The following is an 18,946-nucleotide window of genomic DNA, read 5'->3' on the forward strand; positions in this document are numbered from 1 at the left end:
GATGGAAATCCCTGGAGGGCAACAAACCCTGCTGCTCTCCTTCTGCATCCCCCTCAGCACCCAGCAGAAAACAGGAGGTGCGCATGAAACGTGATGCGACCTTCTCCTTTAAGTCAATGGAAAGGCAACCTGTCTCTATTAAATACTTAAACGTGAACATATATCCTTGGACCTCGTAATTCCGCTTCTGATACTTCATTTTACAAGAACTTGTAAGAGTTTGTAAGTAGATATAAATAGATTCACTGCAGCCCTGTTTGTAACACAGGTGGGGGAAAACCTGGAAATCACCCAAATATCCATCATTAAGAGATATGATATAGCTAAAGAACGGGATAAGATGCAGATATTAAAATGAATGGACTCAATCCATTCATACTGTCCATGAAAATATAAAGTGATATCCTATACAGGATAAAGTACAACCCCTTTTTGTGATTAAAAATTATATATTTAATTTGTTAATATATACATAGGCAAAATATCTAAAAAGGAATATAAAGTATGGCCTCAGGTACAATGTTTGAGTAGCAAATTTCTTCCACCCCAAGGAATTTAAATCCTCCTCCTTTCAATGAAAACCATGTGTGATAGTCCTAAGTCAACAGGATGCTTTGAGGCCAGTTTGCCTGCGTGACTTTACACTCCAACCTGGTGCCTTCACCTCTCTGCCTTTCAGTTTCATCCTCTGTGAAATGGGGATAAGCCTAATTCCCCTGAAATACTGATCCTGGCACCAACAAGGCCCTCCACACCATTCAAGTCCTTTCCTTTCCCTCCCTTTACGGCATGACCCTTTACACTCTGCCTGGGAGAAGCTGGGACCCGTTGTGACCATCTTTGCAACCATGTCAATGCTTACTGGGTTCTCCTCCTGTCCTTTGCTCTGATTTCCCATTTTAAGAGCCACATGATAAATGTCATTTGTTTTAATGTATCTCGAATCCTTTCTGAAAAGAGGCAAAATCTGAATAAATGTCTTTTAAAAACACTAAATCTCTCAAACTATTGCATCCTGGAGTTCAACTCTGGGATTTGAATTTTCTCCACCCTCCTCCAAACTCCTGTTCGCTTTTGGTCCAGAATTAGAAGAAAACTCTAGTCAAGGCAGGCGAGGAGCATCTGCACATATTCCCCAGAGCGCCCAAGCTGGGCCAGTAAAAACTCTGCTCGGCACCAAGGCAACCCTACTCCAGAGACCCCCGGAGGAATCGGTGACTTGCATGTCCTCCCAGAGGGCTCCATGTCACCTGGGAGTCTCTCCCCTCTTCGCATGGCAGATATTTAGCCTGATACTGGACAATTTGCAAATTGCTGACAAAATCTGATTTAGGAACTAAAAAGAACAGCAACACTTAGAAGGGTGGCAGCTAAAATGAAGACTTTATTTCCCCCAAATTCACAGCAGACATAAGCTACTTGTCCCAGTCCTAGTGGAGCCCAAAGGAGCCACCTGGCTGCCTATAGCTCACCCACTCATCCCAACCGGTTCTCCAGAGGCCTTGGGTATGTGGGTGAATGCTAATTTTTACGTCTGTTTTAAATATATATTGCCATTAAAAAGGTCTTAAACATCCAAAAAAAAAAAAAAATTCGCAGATAACTGAAGTACTCATGCTTTTAGAACAGAAATTTCTTAAAATAAGAACAGTGCATATTTATGACGACACATTGCAGTTATAAAGTTTCTAATCCGGCTCTATTAAAGATGTAAAAAAAATAGAACAGCTTTTTAGAACAGCTTTCAAGTTTAAGGATGAGAAAGTCAAACCCATAGCAGCTGCCTTTTAAGCACTCATGAACTGACCACTGTTTAGTTAGTACCCAGCTACTCCTGACGAGTATATTTTTAATGACCAGCAAAATAGTTCAGAAAATAAGAACCATCTCTTAGAATGGCAAAAAGATATGCATTCTATGCTCCTATTCAGAAAATCAAATTTCCTGAGCAGAGAATCCCCACCCAAACTAGATTAGTCTTTTCTACTAGTCAAACAACTTTTTATTTCTTCAAAACCAGGGTTGATTGAGAAAACGAGCAACAAAAATTAGAACAGCTGCTAAGCAGCATGCTCTACTACATGAGGCCAAAATAGGCATATGAAATGACAAACCTCTAAATAGATTGGATCCTTATTAAAGAAGCTAATCAAACTTGACCCATCAACACAATTCCAGATTACCATACGAAAAATTCCAACTGTGCACCATTAGGAGAACTTACCTTGGAAATTTACTGAGTAAATTTAGCTATCCCAAGACGTTACCCCTAATCCTCAAACTATCCTATCCCACTGGGGCACAGTTGCTCATGTTGGTAGAAATGTGGCCCACGAGAAGACAGCTTGCACGTGGCCAACCCAAGCTTAATCAATCATCTGGCTGTTGAGCTTAGAGATACCAATAAAGAACCAGGACACGAGTGCTTTCAGAAAACACTTGTAGGCTTTTAAAAATGGTACCAAATCAAGAAGCTCCAAAAGCATCACCAAAAGTCACAAACTAAGAGTCTTCAAGACCAGGGTCGACAGAACACTATGAACAAATTAAGGCCAAAGTCGCCACCCAGCCTGTGCCAGAACATCCATTCACAGCATCCAGTTTTGTCCAAAAGTGTGACTCTATCCCTGACTTACTACTCAGTGATACCCACTGAGGTGCTGATCCTACCAAACTGTGGTTTCTAACCTAAACAGACTGGCAAGTCCTCTAGGATCGAACTTCTCAAACTTGTCTTTGGGGACTCACTTTGGGGAAGCACTATTTTAAAATAGATAAACCACATTCATCCAAATTATTATTTGAGTGCCTACTATGTGTCAGGCAATGTTCTAGATATTAAGAAGACAGCAGTGATTGAAACAGACAAAAATACCTGCCTTCATGGAGCTGGAATTCTAGTGAAATGAAATTTTTAAAAATATATTAAGTAGTATGAAAGGGTAAAGTATGCCTCTTTTCCATCTTAACCATTCAGGGAGCTTGTTAAAAATGTGGATTCCAGGGACCAATCCAGACTTTGTGGATCAGGGTCCATGGGTGGGGTCCAGGAATCTGTATTTTTAAGGAACTGCCAGGGTGATTGTGATGCAGCCAGTCCAGCACTGTATTGAGACCTGCTGCTGATGAAACTGTGGAGCCCATGTGGCTCCCTATGCCAACCAACTGAAAAGTTTCTACAGCAAAGGTGCCCTTGTATGAAACCTGGCCTTAATACAGCCATCACTTTTGCCACTTAACATTTTTTTGAATGTCTACCTAGAGCCCTTGTGCATTATCAAGACAAGATCACTGACAACAAATGGCTGGAAAATAACCAGTCCATTAGCACTGAAGCAACAATCCCCCATCCTTGCAAGGACAGGAGATGTCCCTGCTCGCAATGAACAACTGCACGTCACCCAAGTGGTGATCACCAAGGCATGGTAATCAAAGTCCAGGGAGGCGGGAGGAGGGAAAAAGAGCCCGAGAGTGAAATAGCCCTGAACAATGTGACAACCCCATGGTTGGCAGGGAAAGCACAGCAGCTGACAGACGAGCCTGGCTTGGAGCTATAATGGACTTGCTCTGTTAAAGCAAAGATGTTCAGGCCAACAGAGACAGACCCTCCCGATGGCAGCAGCTGCAGATGCTAATTAAAGGGCAAGTCTTACATGTGTTCGGCTTGGAAGGAGCGGCTGCTTCTCTGCTGGTGTTTGCATCTATACCCTCAAGTACAGGAATGGCAACGCCCATCGGTTGTGTTGCATTTGAAACAAAGGACAAATGTGTGTGTGTGCACATGTGTGTACGTGTCATGCACGTGTATGCACAATGCATATACCTGCACACTTGCATGCACATGTATCTATATGTGGAGGGGAGGAGTGTGAATATTTAATAGTTCTTTAGTACTCTATTCCAATTTGCATAGGTTGTCATTAGAGGCATGCTGTGCTGGTCACCACTTAGAAATGTGTCCTTGAAATACTTGCACCACAATCAGCATGACTGAAAGTGCCAAGAAAATGTAACAGTGCTATTGGCATCACTATCTGCTCTGCCCAGTGTTCCGGATCTTTGGCATGGGGGGCGTAAGGAAGGGACCCTCAAAGCAGACTGGCCCCTGGCAGAGACCCTAAATTATTCTTCTTGACTGGCAAGATGACCAAGAGAAAAAGACAGGTGGCCCTTTATTTCAGAAACTATGAATCCCAGCCTGATTCGTCCATCTATTCAAAATAATCTTCATTAAGCACTGAATCACCCAGAGTCTTGAATTGGGGTCAATAAGAGGTATTACTATCCCATTTCACTAAGCACTGAATCACCCAGAGTCTTGGCCACAAACAGACAGCGCACTCAAACTAGGTAACTGAGGACATGAATTAATGAAGGGGCGATTTACAAAGGTACGGTTAAAGTTAAAGGAAATAAATTGGGGACAGTGAAGCTGGTTAACAACAGGAGAAGTACCATTCCTTGGCCAAAAAGAGCATGAAAATGGATCTTAGATGTGTAATTATTACCAAAGGAGTGAAAAGAAGACACATTAACCAGATACAAACTAGAACTATAGCAATAGGACCATGGTTCTCAAAGTGGGGTCCCCAGACCAGCAGCAGCAGCAGCATCCTCACCTAGGAGCTGGTTACAAATGCAAATTCTTGGGCCCCACCCCAGACCTACTGAATCATAAACTCTGATGGCAGTGCCAGGCAAACTGGGACAACAGAAGTAAGACAGTAACACTCTAAATGCACTTGCTTGAAATATGCCTCAAAAGACCAGGAAACAAAACAAGCATTTCAAAGGCACAGAGAACTCAAAGAAACCCCCAAGGCAATAACACACTCAGCAATTGAATTGGGGTCAATAAGAGGTATTACTATCCCATTTCACCAATGAGAAAATTGAAGCCGAAAAAGTCAATGACTCCGGAGAGGCCAACAAGGAACAGAAATGAAACAAGAACCTATATTCTAAGTAACAGCTTCCTTCTGACGGGCAGCTGTCTTCCAAACCCTGGTTCCTGAAGCAGCAGCACGTGATCACACTGGAGAGTTTTGAGACATGCCTAAAAACGGGATAATTTTACCCGAGAGATCAAAACAGCACATGTCTCGCTGTCAAAACTATCCTAAGCTGCCACATTTCACTAAAATAAACAATGAGGTTGTATTTAACTCTCTCCAGACTCCCAACAACAGCACAGGCTGATGTTCCATACAGGTTGGTCACAAGAAACAGCCCACCTCTGAATTGATCTTACATAAAAAGGAAACACCATCCACAAAATGGCATGGCTGTAGGCTGAAAGTGAGACAGGAAATATAAAGAACTAATTCGAAGTGGGACATCAGAACCAGGGTCATATTAGAAGTGGTTTTAGATGTGACAGCATAATGTAATGAGTAAAAATATGGGAGGTGGATCTAGGAAGACTGTCTTCAAACCCACTGTTTTAATCTCTGTGGCAGATGATAACCTGTCCCCCAAATCCATTGTTCCCTTCTTCCATAAGTAATAAGAATTTTAGCTGGATATAGGCCATGCGGCTAGATAGTACAGGTATGTAGTCATATGACGAAGTTCTGGTCAACAAAATGCGAAAGGAAATGATGTGCCCCACTTCCATATCATTCTTTGTAAAAGAAATTTGCTTGCTCTGCTTTTCTGCTCCTTTCTCTTACCAGCCAGGTGGAACAAAGGCATGAAATGGCCCAAGTTCAAGCACGTCAAAGAAGACAACATCCTAAGGGATGGGGGAACCACAAGATAAAAGGAACCTGGATCCCTGAATTATTACATATAACAGAGCTGCTCCACCAACCTGAATCATATGTGGGGGTCATTTTGTTATAGTAGCTTAGCCTATTAGACCTTAACTAATGCAACTCTATGTGTGACTGGGGAAAAACACTGGGAATGAACAGAGGAAAGTTGGCGTAGGGACAGATTCATGGGTCAGTTACAGGCTCAGAGCTAGGGCAGCCTGAAGAGACCCACGGTATGAAAAATATCAATACAAAGCCAACAAGCTTTAAGAAACTCACATAGAATTTAGATATAACAATACTACAAGTGGTGAGTAGCAAAACAGTTTTCTTTCTAAAGACCAGCTCCTTTGTGGAAGGACACCAACGAAGGCATGTTATACAGAATTGAACAGATTTCACCATGAACCAGATTAACAAAGCACTGTTTTCATGTGCTGCCTGCCAGAATGCACGACTAGCTTTGTTATATACAACCAGACGTCACAAGAGACTTTGCTACAATTTTCTATATACCAGAAAATGGTAAGCAACATTTATTGGTATGTAACTACAAATGGCAAATTTTTAAGCACTAAAATTCGAAAAGACCCAAGTTCAATTTCTTTGCATTGCACTTCCAATTTTGAAAATCTCACTGGGTCTATCTTGAATTATATACTTTAGAGCAGTGGTTCCCCAACCTTTTTGGCACCAGGGACCAGTGCTTCTACGAGAATCTAACGCCTGATGATCTGAGGTGGAGCTGAGGCGGTGATGCTAGCGCTGGGGAGTGGCTGCAAATACAGATGAAGCTTCGCTGGCTTGCCCGCTGCTCACCTCCTGCTGTGCGTTCCAGTTCCTAACAGGCCACGGACCCATACCAGTCCACGGTCCAGGAGCTCACACTGCTAACATATGATTTTCATAAAAAAACAAGTACATCTGTACATAAATCAAATTTCTGTGAAATTAATCATGCATTCACCCAATAAATATTTCTTAAGTATTTATTTGGGAAACTCTACTGGAAGCAATGAAGATATATCCCTCCCATCATGGAGAGAGTAGCCTGTGAGGGAGACCAACACCCACTCAGGAAGAGGAAGTACTGAGTGCTATATAGTCCAGTAAAAAGTCCAGGAAGTTTCTAGAAAAAGTAATATCTTGTCCAAGCCCAGGAGAAATAGGAGTTAGCCAGGGAAACAAGGAAAGAGGCTACGGCATGGAGAAAGGTCAGAGCCAAGTTCAAAGAACCAAAGGAAGTTGAGGATGAATGCCAAGTGAAATGGTAAGCAACAAGGCTGGAGACATGTGCAGAAAAGGCCATGTAAAAGCCAGGAAGAGTTTGGACTTCATCCAAAGGGCAGCAGGGAGTCTCGAAGGGTTTTAACAGTAGAAGACTTGGCTGCAGTGTGTAGAAGACCTGAGGGACGGGCAAAACAGATGGCAGGGAGAACAGTAAGGAGGTTTTTGCAGAAATGCAGGCAAAAGAATATAGCAGCCTGAAGTCACATAGTAGAAGCAGGGCTAGAGAGAAGAGATAGTTTTGAGAAATACATCAGAAGTGGAATCTTGTATTTTTTTCATTAATATTAAATGTACCTTCAATGAAACTGCATTTGCATTACAAATTAATGTTTCACTGCCAGGGGAACTTATCATGATTTGTATGTTTCCCTAAACTTCAAAGTTTAGTGATCTCGAAGTTATCAATAGGTACAATGAAATTTCATTACTTTACGATGCCAATAAAGATCTACAGTCCCCTGATCTCGCAACAGCATGTGTCTACAGATTCAGAAATTTTCAGATTGGGAAAGGTAAAATGGTGTATATACATTATATTATGTAATATCCTAGGGTAGTGTGGGATATCGCCCTGTAATGAAATGCATTTGTAACTGCACAGCCATATGTATGAATCGCCACACTAAAAGGAATAAATATGAGAGTCCGGGTCAGATTTTGCTACAGAGTTCAAGTTAGGCGTTGCTGCCAAATAAGTAACAAAAGAACCTGAGGTTATTCAGAGCTCTGGGTATTTCAGAATTGCAGACAAGGGATGGTGAATCTATAATCATATCTTAACTCCTATGCTAAGTTTGGATTTTTATATGAAAACCGTACCCTTAGCAAGCATTTTAGTCCAAAGTACGAAAGTACTTGAGAAGACAGGGGCATAATTACAAGATCCCACCAGTGATACCCAACCGAGCTACTAAAGAAGGCTGTAAAAGTGTTACAGCCAAGTATCAATGTGCTGGGCAACCAGAACTCCAGAAAGCAGCTCTTCTGAGATCATTCCCATTTTGCGAGATGGCAGGTGGAAAATCTGGGAAGATGGTTGTTAAGCTAAGGATGCTGACACCAGTAGCAAAATCCAGAGGAAAGTCCCACAGCCAAAAGGCCCAGAAAAGGAAGGGCCCTACACCTGGGAGCCATCCGAGCCGAGGAACGGCAGATATTCCCAGTCTGTGAGGTATTCCAGAAGGTTATGTCCAAGCAGTCCAGTTAAATATCCATGATTAAAAAGAAAGAGAAATTTCTCACCACTGTGACAAAACCAACTGGTAGGGACAAGAATGGTAACACCAAGAGTTTAAAATTTTCAAAACGCCCAACTATTATCCTCCTGAAGATGTGCTTTGAAACTGTTGAGCCAGGAAAAACAAAGAACGAAACACACTATGGTCAACATAAAGAAAATTATGAGTGAGTGTCACTCCCAGGGCCCCTCTGATCAGCCTCACTGGCCACCAGAGACAAGCAGTGGTTTCCCCGAAGTGACTGAGCAGTGGCTTGCCACATGTGACAGGATCACTAGTTGTCATCTGAGTTACACAGAACACTCAGAATTTGTCATCGCCTCTACTGAACTGGCCTTGATGGCATGAAAGTCACAAAGCATCTGAACAATGTGTACTTTTAAGAAGCTGCATGAGATTGGACATCAAGAAGGTGAGCTCTTCACCTGAGAGGAAGAGAAATATGAGCTCATGGAGCAGTGCAAGGCAGACCAGAAAGCTGTGGATTCAACTTTTACCAACAATCAGAGCACATTCTACTTCCAAGACTGCCTGTATTCTGCGTTGCCTTAAAAACAAAGTTTATCCTCACAAGCTTGTCTTCTAAATCACTGGCAGAGCTCTAGTTAAAATATCCAAAGCTACAATAACAAACAAACCAACCCTGCTATTTCAAGGGAACTTCTTTTCTGAGGGCTAATGAAGAAGCCTGTTGAGACATCCAAATATGAGGGGCTCTGTAAAATACAGAGAGCACAAGGCAAATGCCGCCTATGCAACAAACATCCTGGAATATCAGTAAGCCTAGAAACACACCAAGGTCATTCATGAAGGTCAGGGCTCCATGCCCCAAGTCTCAAGGCAGGAGAGCTTCCGAGATCACATTCAAAGAAAGGAAGTTTCAGACCATAAACACGACAGGAGTAGGGTGGATTCTGAAGAAGCATGTGGTTGGTGCAAGGCCAGGCTCCCAACATATTCCTATGAGAATGTCCTGCTTAGAAGGCAAGGTGGAGTGGGGCTTGGGGGCCTTCTCTTCCAGCATGGGTTCTCGAATAATATGAAACCAAGGCAAATAAACTGTCTATTCCAGGTCAGATATAAAGGCAGTAAAGTCCCCAAAAAATGCCCCATCAAATTTCAAGATAAATAGGAGTCCATCTCTCTCTTATATGAACCTCTATAAAAGTTTATATTTTTATAAGAGAAAGATATTTTAAGGGCTGAATCAGGGACAAAAACTATTTCTAGGATACATTTTTTTTTTTTTTTTACTCTAGGAATCTAAAGCCCCAAGAACCTAAACAAGGCCCCAAAATTAATTTTAGCACTCTATAAGTTATGCTACATGTACATCAAGAATACTATGGCACTGCTCAAAAGAACAAGGCAGATCTGTATGTACTGACATAGAAATTTGTCCGAGATAAATCGCTGAAAGGCAAAAAGCAAGCCGAAGAGCAGCGCAGAGTGTAATATACCATTTTTGTTAAAACAAACTATACACATGTATTATAAATACCGACCTAGAACTATTCCCTCCATGATGAGTAGTTAAGGGTCAGAAAGAACATACATTCCACTAGTATTTGTTTCCCTAAGGAAAGGGACTAGCAAGAAAAGTAGAGAATTTTCCCTTCTATTTCATACAGCTCTGCAGTATTTGCATTTTCTTAATAATAACCACACATTATCTCAATTTTTAAAAATTAAAAATTTTAATGACATTAACTAGACTTATTCACAATATATACAAATAGCGAATCATTATATTATACACCTGAAACTAATATATCACTTATACCTCCATTAAAAACAAATTAAGGCAAGATTCTATAAAAGGTGGTATCAAACTATCCCCAAATAAATGACTCCTCATTATTGCTCTTTAATCCACAACTACGATATCCACCAATAAGTGAGGCTATTTCTAAATGAGCTAGCCCTAAATCTTTAGGATAAGGAAAATAGGAAGACACCTCAAAGTGAGGAAAGCAATTGAACAAATGAGAGGTGTCACAGACCATATGGGCAAGAACTACATTCAGTCCTAGGACTATGATATCTGAGTATCATAGCACTGGAGTAACTCCAGAGAGATGGATGTAAAGACTCACCAGATAAAGGTTATTTTTGTCCTGAAAAGCATACTGTAATTGGGGGATCCAAGGACTTGTGCTCCGAGATAATATATTCCGTTCTTCCTCAAAAAACGAAACCTGGGGGAAAAGAAACATTTAGACAACTGTAATATAAGAAACTAAGTAGGAGGGAGGGGAAAAACGCCCTTTTCTCTCTCTTTAAGCCTAAACTGATGTCTCTAGTTTAAAAAAATCACTTAACCCAGCATTTGCCTACGTTACTCACAATTTTTGCCCGATCCCTAAGTTACCTGCTCAATTATTTATTTGTCGTCCTTCTTTAAAGTCAACTCACTTCTTTTAAATCCAAATAGCTTTCTCTTCCTCTTCACCTTCACTTCCTGAACAATTCAGTCCTAAAGCCATTAGGTAGAGCAGAACAAACTCAGCATCCATGACAGGTGGGGGGGAGAGCCATGGTGGCCCAGAACAGGGGGCCAGCCCCAGGTGAGAAGGACAGCAAACATGCGTGGGGGCAGCCCAATATAGGTATGGACGGCCCACGCAGGGTGAGGAAGGCATCTACATGTAGGGACGGCCTGGAAGAGAGCATCTGAGCCCACCAAGGAGAGGGGGCAGCAGCAAAGACAGTAGAGTAGCTGTACACGAATACATAAAAGAAGTTAAAATATGAAGGGCAATGTCACAGAAGAGAGTCATAAACATGGAAAAGGTGAAAACTAGAATGAACCCTGTGAAGTTGGACTGGACTTGGAGGTACTGGTGGGAACACATGGTGTCCAATATATATAGAAATAGAGATGTAAATGTATTGGGAGGGGGTAGGAAGATACACTCTATACATATATTCCCTAGCTCTGTCCACTGAAAAGGGTCTGTGACACCCTAATAGCGATGAGAACACCTAGGGCCCAGATCTTGGCTTCTAAATACCATTTTATACTAAAAGGAACAGGGCTCCCTAAAGAAATGACTGATCGCAGGGCCGGGGAAGATAAAGTAGGAGTACAAGAGCCTGAACATCTTACTGTACCAGAAAGCAAGATAGTACTCAAAGACCGGGATATGTCAAAAGGGCAAAAAGCAATCTGACTTAAAGAGGAAAATGCAAGTCTGAATAGATATAAACACAGGAATAAGTTAAAATTTTTATGAGGAATAGATATTTCCATAGCTTGAAAGAAGCTTCCTACAAAATATTTATGTAATTACAAAGAGAAAAGAGTAACTCCATAGTGGAGAAGCATGGCTGACACCAAAGTGAACCTCATCATGAATGTGCAAACGGAAACAGAGTCACCTGGCAGGATGCAATGAGAAGAACTGTGATATTCCTGCCAAAGATCTATAATCTGCATCTAAAGGGAGCAACATCTGACAAATCTAAATTTTATAAGATAACTGGCCTTTAATCTTCAGAATCGCCAAGGTCATGAGAGTCCAGGAAAAATTAAGAAACTGTCCCAGATTGAAGAGACTAAAAAAGACAGGACAAGGAAATGCCACGTGTGAATTCTTTTGTTCTAAGAGACAATGAAGCAATTGGTGAAACTTGAGTGGGGCCTTAGATGGTAATAATGTATCATTATTAAAATTCTGATTTTGATGGTTATATTATGGTTTATAGGAAAACATCTTTATTGTAGAAAATGCACACTGAAGTATTTGGAGGCAATGGGGGCATCAGGTTGGCAACTTATTTTCAAATGGTTCCAGAAAAAAAAAAGTTGTTAGTACTGTATGTGATAGTGTTACATGTCAACTTCGCTAGGCTATGCCCCCAGTCATTCAATCAAACACTAATCCAGGTTTGCTGTAAAGGTATTTTATACATGTGGTTAATATCCACAATCAGTTGACTTTAGTAAAGGAGATCATCCTTGACGATCTAGGTGGGCCTTACTCAATCAGTCGAAAGGTCTTAAGAAAAGAAACTGAGAATTCCCTGAGAAAGGAGAAATTCTTCCTCAAGATTGTGTCGTCAGTTCCTGCCCAAGAATTTCCATATTACTGGCCTGTCCTACAGATTTGAGATTTTCCAGCCCCTACAATTTTAGGTAAGCTATACGTATATGTGTATGTATTGTATATTCAATGTGTATAAGTCTATATTTTCAATGTGTATATATATGTTATTATATATACTATAGAACCCTGACTGATACACTACACTTGCAACTTTTCGATAAATTTGTGATTGTTTCAAAATAAAAAGAATTTTAAATATACCTTCTTCCATTTAGTTCTAACAATAACATCTATGAAATTCCCAGGTTTTGCCATGCTAGTTAATAGTAAACTATTAAATGTTTTAAAATAGTTTTGTTCATGTACTACCTAAAGTCATCTTGCACATCACCAGTGATATAGCTAACACATTTGGGAAAAACACAACCCAACCCCATCATCTACTGCACCCCATTTGCTAATCCCTTCTTTTCCTGGCACACAAAAAGTGTTCAGTGAAGGTTGGTTGAACTGAAGAATCGACATCTTACCTGCTCACTATCGACCCCTGAAGCTTCCCTTAAACTAAATGGTCTCTGAGGACTTCTTCCACTTCTCACAGGGCTCTGGAGAGGTGTGCTGGCCCCTCCTGGGTGGCAGGTCTTGTCTGCAGGACACTACCTCTCCCTACCTCCTCCCTGGCATTTCCTTTCACTCACTCTGTGCTTCTCTCTCTTCATGCTCTTAAATTCTAAAGCCTCACCATGGCTCAGTCATGTACCCTACTTTTCTTATATCGACCCTCTTAAGGAATGGATAGTTGCTTTAATTAGCCCCTGTATGTGAATGATTTTTAAAAAACCCATATCTCAAAAGGGGTCATCTCAAGACATTCGCCTGGAAGAAGGCACAGCTATTTGGACACCTCTACTGCTTGCCTGCGTGTAGTATGTTGGATAGCTTTCTTTTTACATATGCACTATTACCCATCTAAAACATAAGCATCTCAAGGTCAGGGCTACATCTAATGCCTCTTCCCAAAGACGAAGAAACACACCAACACAACAGGTGCTTAGTAAGTGTGTACAGATGATAGATGATGCTTAAGTGTTAAGAGTTTGAGGGGGCATCTCCCACTCCTCTCTTCCAAATGATTTGCCACATCCTGTCATTTCTCCTTCCTGTGAAGTTGCTCACACTGCATTACTAAACACAGGCTACATCATTCTTGGACACTGACAAGCAGCTTCCTGCCCTCTGCTACTTCTTTCACTGGAGGCCACACAAAATCACTGACGTCCTCAGACTCTGATCCTAACCTCTTCTTTCCAAAAGCCTAAGTGATCCTCGACCATCTCACAAATCAAACTGCCATTCCAAAAACTGGTTTCAAGGGGAATGGTGAGTTACTGTTCAATGGGTACAGAATTTCTGTTTGGGATGATGAAAAAGTTCTAGAAATGGACAGTGGCTGTGGTTACGCAACATTGTGAATGCACTAACACCAATGAATCATCTTAAAAATGGTTTAATATGATCAATTTTATGTTTATGTTGCCACAGTAAAAAATAAGGTTCTTGAGATTTCCCATCAATTACCGTATCCCACTCAAACACCCTCATTTCTCCCCATTGCCCAATCTATTTGTTCTAAACCACTAAAAACAAAAACACTATACGCAGCATTCTAGTATTCAAACCTCCAGAACGTCACACACACTACACTTGTACCTGGCACGTTCTCATCACTTCTCTCTGCCCAAATCCTACATTCCCTCTCAGCAGTGTGAACTTGCTCTAATTGTCCCTGGCTCACCCACATCTCTCCTCACTCCATCGTTCTCGAATTTGCTAACTGCTCCATCTTCTGTGACGCTTTGGCTGGTAAGCGACGGCTTTATATATCTGCATTTTCCCTCTGCTTTCCAAGGTTGTTTTTAAACCTTGAAACTAGCAGCCATAGAGCTTCAATTCCTTGTGCAGGCTTCCCACGGAGCCGGGTACATTATTAGACACATGATGCACACTCGAACGTCTGTAACTAATAAATTACTCTCTGAACTCCAAGGCTGATGGCTGTCTCTCCAGAAACACAGCAAATGAATCAATATATCTGGAGCAGCAGGCTTGTTTAAAAGAAAAAACACCACAACCTTAAAGATAACTTCTTACTTGCTCTCAAACAAGCAACGCCCTAGCCACATATCAATTTTATTTAATTTCTTCAAAGGCTTGTTTTAAAATCAAATATACATGCCCATAACAGAAATATATAAAATGTGTGTAAAAACAAATGCTGACTCACCCCATAATATGCATATCTCTAAGTCTCCAGCTGACAGCCATAAAAGATCATCTTAAATTCATTAATTAAAAGGCCAAGTTGGTTCTAAATAAAGTACAACTATAAAAACATGATAAAAAAATCAAGGGGAGCTTGTGAGCCTTCAAAGGAGTCAATAGCAGTACAAGAAGAAGAGCTAAGAACACGAGAGACCTTTCTGCCCATGCAACCTTAATTAATGACAGAGGCACAGAGGAAAACGTGTTTCATCTCAGATGTCAATTCAGCAGATGACTGTCTCTGCAACGAACATTCTGGTGCAGAAAGCAGAAAGGGTGTGACGCTAAAATGCTCCTACCTGTTCCTGGGCCAATAAGGCCTTCTTCTTCATGACTTTCATGGCATAGATGTCCCCAGTAGCTCTCTCTCTTACCACATGCACTTCTGCAAAGTGTCCACAACCTACCAGACTTCTGACCTCAAAGTCCTTTACTGAAGGCTGGAGCTCCTGTAACTCAGCTACAGTGTCGGAATCTGCAAAAGATGGGAATGTTACTCCCAGGTAAATAAAGCTCTTTGAATACATGCATCTTTATGAAAGCCAAAAAAGAAAGATGAAAGTGTTCTCATGTCTGCCCTCACAGTCAAAAGACATTTAGTCACTTCCTCATCATCGTGAATAATCATAAAATCAGCACAAAAGTGTTTTTGTATGTTAAAATTAAGGGCTCCAGAAATTCCAAAGCACAGTTTCCATGGCAGCTATAATTTGAATCCTGTAGACTTAGAAAATAGGGGAAGGAGAACACAGAACATGCTTTTCTTTCTCCTCCCTGAAGGCTGCAGGGCAGTGCTGGTCAAAGCTGCTTATCCACATTTAGTCCAGTTTACAAGAAGATGTAAGCACCATGATTCCCATCTCAATCAACTTGGAAGTTGGTTTCCAAATCATTTCATTCTGTCTACATGTGCTCTGCCCGGTTTTCTCCCGGTAGCCTTTTTCAACTCTCCTGAATTGTGTCAGAAATAGTGAGGCCTTCCCTACCTTAATACATGGTAATGCTCTCAAAAAAAAAAAAAAAAAAAAGCCTTAGCCCAAGGAACCAAATGGAGCCCTGACATTTGCTCTGCAGAGCTGACATGTCACACACCTGGAAGGGTTTGCAACTATCTTTCTCTTAACATGCAGTCTTATCCCTTTTCCTAGTGCAATCTTTCCATTGGTGTCTTAGTTTGCTTGGGCTGCTATAACAAATATCATAGACAAGGTGGCTTAAACAAAAGGTATTTATTTCTCATAATGCTGGGAAGTCCAAGATCAAGGTGCTGGTAGATTCAGTTCCTGGTGAGGGCCCACGTTCCAGCTTACAGACGGCCACCTTCTCACTGTGTCCTCACACGGCAGAGAGAAAGGGAGTTCTGGTCTCTCTCTCTCTCTTCTTATAAGAACATTAATCCCACCTTGGAAGCTCCATCCTCATGAACTCATCTAAATCTAATTACCTCCAAACACCATCACCTTGAGGGTTATATAAATTTGGGCAGGACACAAACATTCAGTCATGGATCCTTCATGCATGAAGTATGAACTAAATAAATGGAGAGCAGATTTGAAATCTAACATACATTTTTTTAACACTCTAAGAACACTAGGCTGGGGCATCACTGGATATGCGACAATTCTAATGACCTGCAAGAATGGAGGGGAACAGCTGTGACTAACTGAAAAATTAAATGAGTCCTGCACAGTATAGGGAAACTGTACCATATATAGGGTTATACTCCAAAGGAAGAAAAAAACATAATCAAAGTTACCCTGGAGAATCCCTCAGAAAAGTTCCACCTTGAAGACCAAGAGACTGTCTTGCAATCCCAGACGGACACTGGAGTCCTCCAGGCACTGGAATGGATCACCATTTCTGTAGGTTGTGCACCAGATAAGGCTGAAAGCCACATTCTGGGGTTACACTCAGCTCGCAAGTTGTTCTGACAATGACAGAGACTGAGTCCAACAAAGGGAAAAGCCATTTCATACCCAGAGTCATTGAGTGGCATATTGATGAATCAGCTAATGCAACTGTAATTGTTGTTACCCCCACACCCCTGCCCTCTCTTTGTTGCATGGGTGGAGATGAATTCACTCCAGATCAAAGGCACAGATGATGAACTCTGTTGCACTTTCTTCCCACCCACAGGTCACACCTCTCATTTTAATCAGTCATCTTGAAAACACCTTTCTTTGGTCCCTTGGGGAATCAGGCAAGAGTGGTGGGTGGAGTCTCATGAATTCATTCATCGTGACCACTGCAGAAAATAAATCTAGAGCGCCTACATGGAGAATTCTATGCAGAAGCAGAATTGAAAGCTGCACGATATTTTCCTTTTAACCTGACATCACAGCGCCAGGTCCCATCTTTCTTCTCTGTCCTTTTCCAAGTTTCCTTCAGGTAAAGCATTTGAGTTTTGAATTATAATTCCCCAAATACACTGGCTTGCAACAGTCTGGGTTGAACCCGATTTCATTACTGCTCGCACACAAGGCCAATCTCTCTTGATTCTGTTAGGCCTTGGGCCCCCAATTTGCTTAACAGCACTTATCCAACTTATTACCTTTGGGTCTGTCACTGCCAACCATCGTGCATCTCAATCACACAAGTAGACAAACTGCTTACAGGCAAAAACACCACAATACACTCTCAGAATTGTGAGAAACCACTCCAAATTTCAGCGACTTTTCCCAAAGGCTTTGGATTATTCAGTTGAACAGGTGAGATACTCAACTCAAGTCTATGACTATTATAAAAAAAAACTTCACGACTACTCTCCATTCCAGCAACTTCTGTGATTCCAAAACCACATCATCCTACATCTCTGTAGGCCATGACAGTATTTAAGAGCTCAATGGGTACTGAATAATGAGGTGGAGATAAAGAGCCAAGGCACTGTAATGAAAAGCAGTCAAAGAATGACCTTGTCAGATAAACATTTGCACCCAGAGGAGAAAAGCCAACACAGCTGAGTGCATTGCTTCCTTTTTTGAAACTCAGTCATTCAACATTTCAACTTCTAGGAATTCATGCTTCACAGGAACACTGGCACAGGTGCTAGAAAAAGATACGTATGAAAGGGCTCGTGATGGGCACAGTTTGTAACAGAAAAATAATCAGAAATAACCTAAAGGTCCATCAACAGCAAAGTGGAATCAACCTAACAGTCCACCCACGTAAAAGAATATTAGGCACATGTTTAAAGAATTGGATAGCTTGATCTCCACCAAAGTATATATTCTTTAAGAGCAAGGACTTTTATCTGCTTTGATCACTACTGTAAACCTAGTACCTAAAACGGAACCTTGGCATCACATAGCAAGCGCTCCATAAATATTTGCTGAGTAAATATACTGCTGAGTGAGCAAAGCTAGTGGCAAAACATTATACACATATGTAAACAATAATACAAACGGAGCCACTTCAAAATGGAGCTGGAGCTGCCAGGTCAGAGGAACCGCTTTGCATATCTTAAAAGTCTCAAATCTTTGGCATGTTAAAACAGGACAAAATAACGTTTGGACTGGGCCTACGCAAGGCTTGTGTCCCAAAAACTGTTTGCAAAAGCAAATAAAAAGCAGTTATTATGACTACTAGACTGATTACTACTGGACTGAAAATCAAAAACATTGTTTAGAATTAACATCACTACGTTATGGTATCTGCACCAATAGAAACGCCTTCCTTTTATTGATGTAATTGTTCTCCTTCCCTTTCTCATAAATACCCCATTGCCTTTGTGTCCTAATCAGAACATGATTTGGGCCTCTGCCTGAATCAGTGCCTCCCAAATAGCTATTCTCACTGATCTCAAATAAACATTTATATCTCATTTTGAAAAGACTTTTTAAGTTAACACATGTGATCCATTTTGTGTAAAATTAAACAACAGTAATGTTAGCGCACGCATGGTAAAGGACTGATCAGTGATAGAGCTAACTAGCTGTTACATAGGGATTCATTATACTACTCTCGTTACCTTTACATATGTTTGAAAATTTCCAGAATAATTTATAAGGGCAAAAATATTTGCAATACTACGCACCAAATTATTAACAGTGGTTATCTCAGACAGGTTAAGATTTTGAGGGATTTTCTCTAACTTTGACCTTTTATATTTAACTTTATATTACATTTATAATTAGGGGGAAAAAACTTTTGAAAGTTATAATTTGCTCACAAGTACTAAAACTGTGCACATCAGAAGCTCTTGCCTATGGTGATTGTAACTGAAACAGGGCAGAATTTCAGCTACTATCAAATCACCAAGAAAAGCCTAACTTCAACAATTATCAACACTTTT

The 18,946-nt window shown here is 41.0% G+C and overlaps 1 protein-coding gene across 8 annotated transcripts in view; it reads right to left on the minus strand.

Annotated features, from left to right (window-relative positions):
- Positions 1-18,946, minus strand: part of CIT (citron rho-interacting serine/threonine kinase) — a 145,991-nt gene that overhangs the window by 118,547 nt on the left and 8,498 nt on the right. For all 8 annotated transcript variants that reach the window (XM_025044529.1, XM_015586835.2, XM_015586836.2 and 5 more), the window contains 2 exons: positions 14,955-15,130; positions 10,381-10,482 (listed from right to left, as the gene is read on the minus strand). In XM_025044529.1, coding sequence (XP_024900297.1) covers positions 10,381-10,482; positions 14,955-15,130 — 278 coding nt within the window. The remainder of the gene's footprint in view (positions 1-10,380; positions 10,483-14,954; positions 15,131-18,946) is intronic.

The sequence above is a fragment of the Pteropus alecto genome, unplaced genomic scaffold, assembly GCF_000325575.1.
Source record: "Pteropus alecto unplaced genomic scaffold, ASM32557v1 scaffold113, whole genome shotgun sequence".
Lineage (NCBI taxonomy): Eukaryota > Metazoa > Chordata > Mammalia > Chiroptera > Pteropodidae > Pteropus > Pteropus alecto.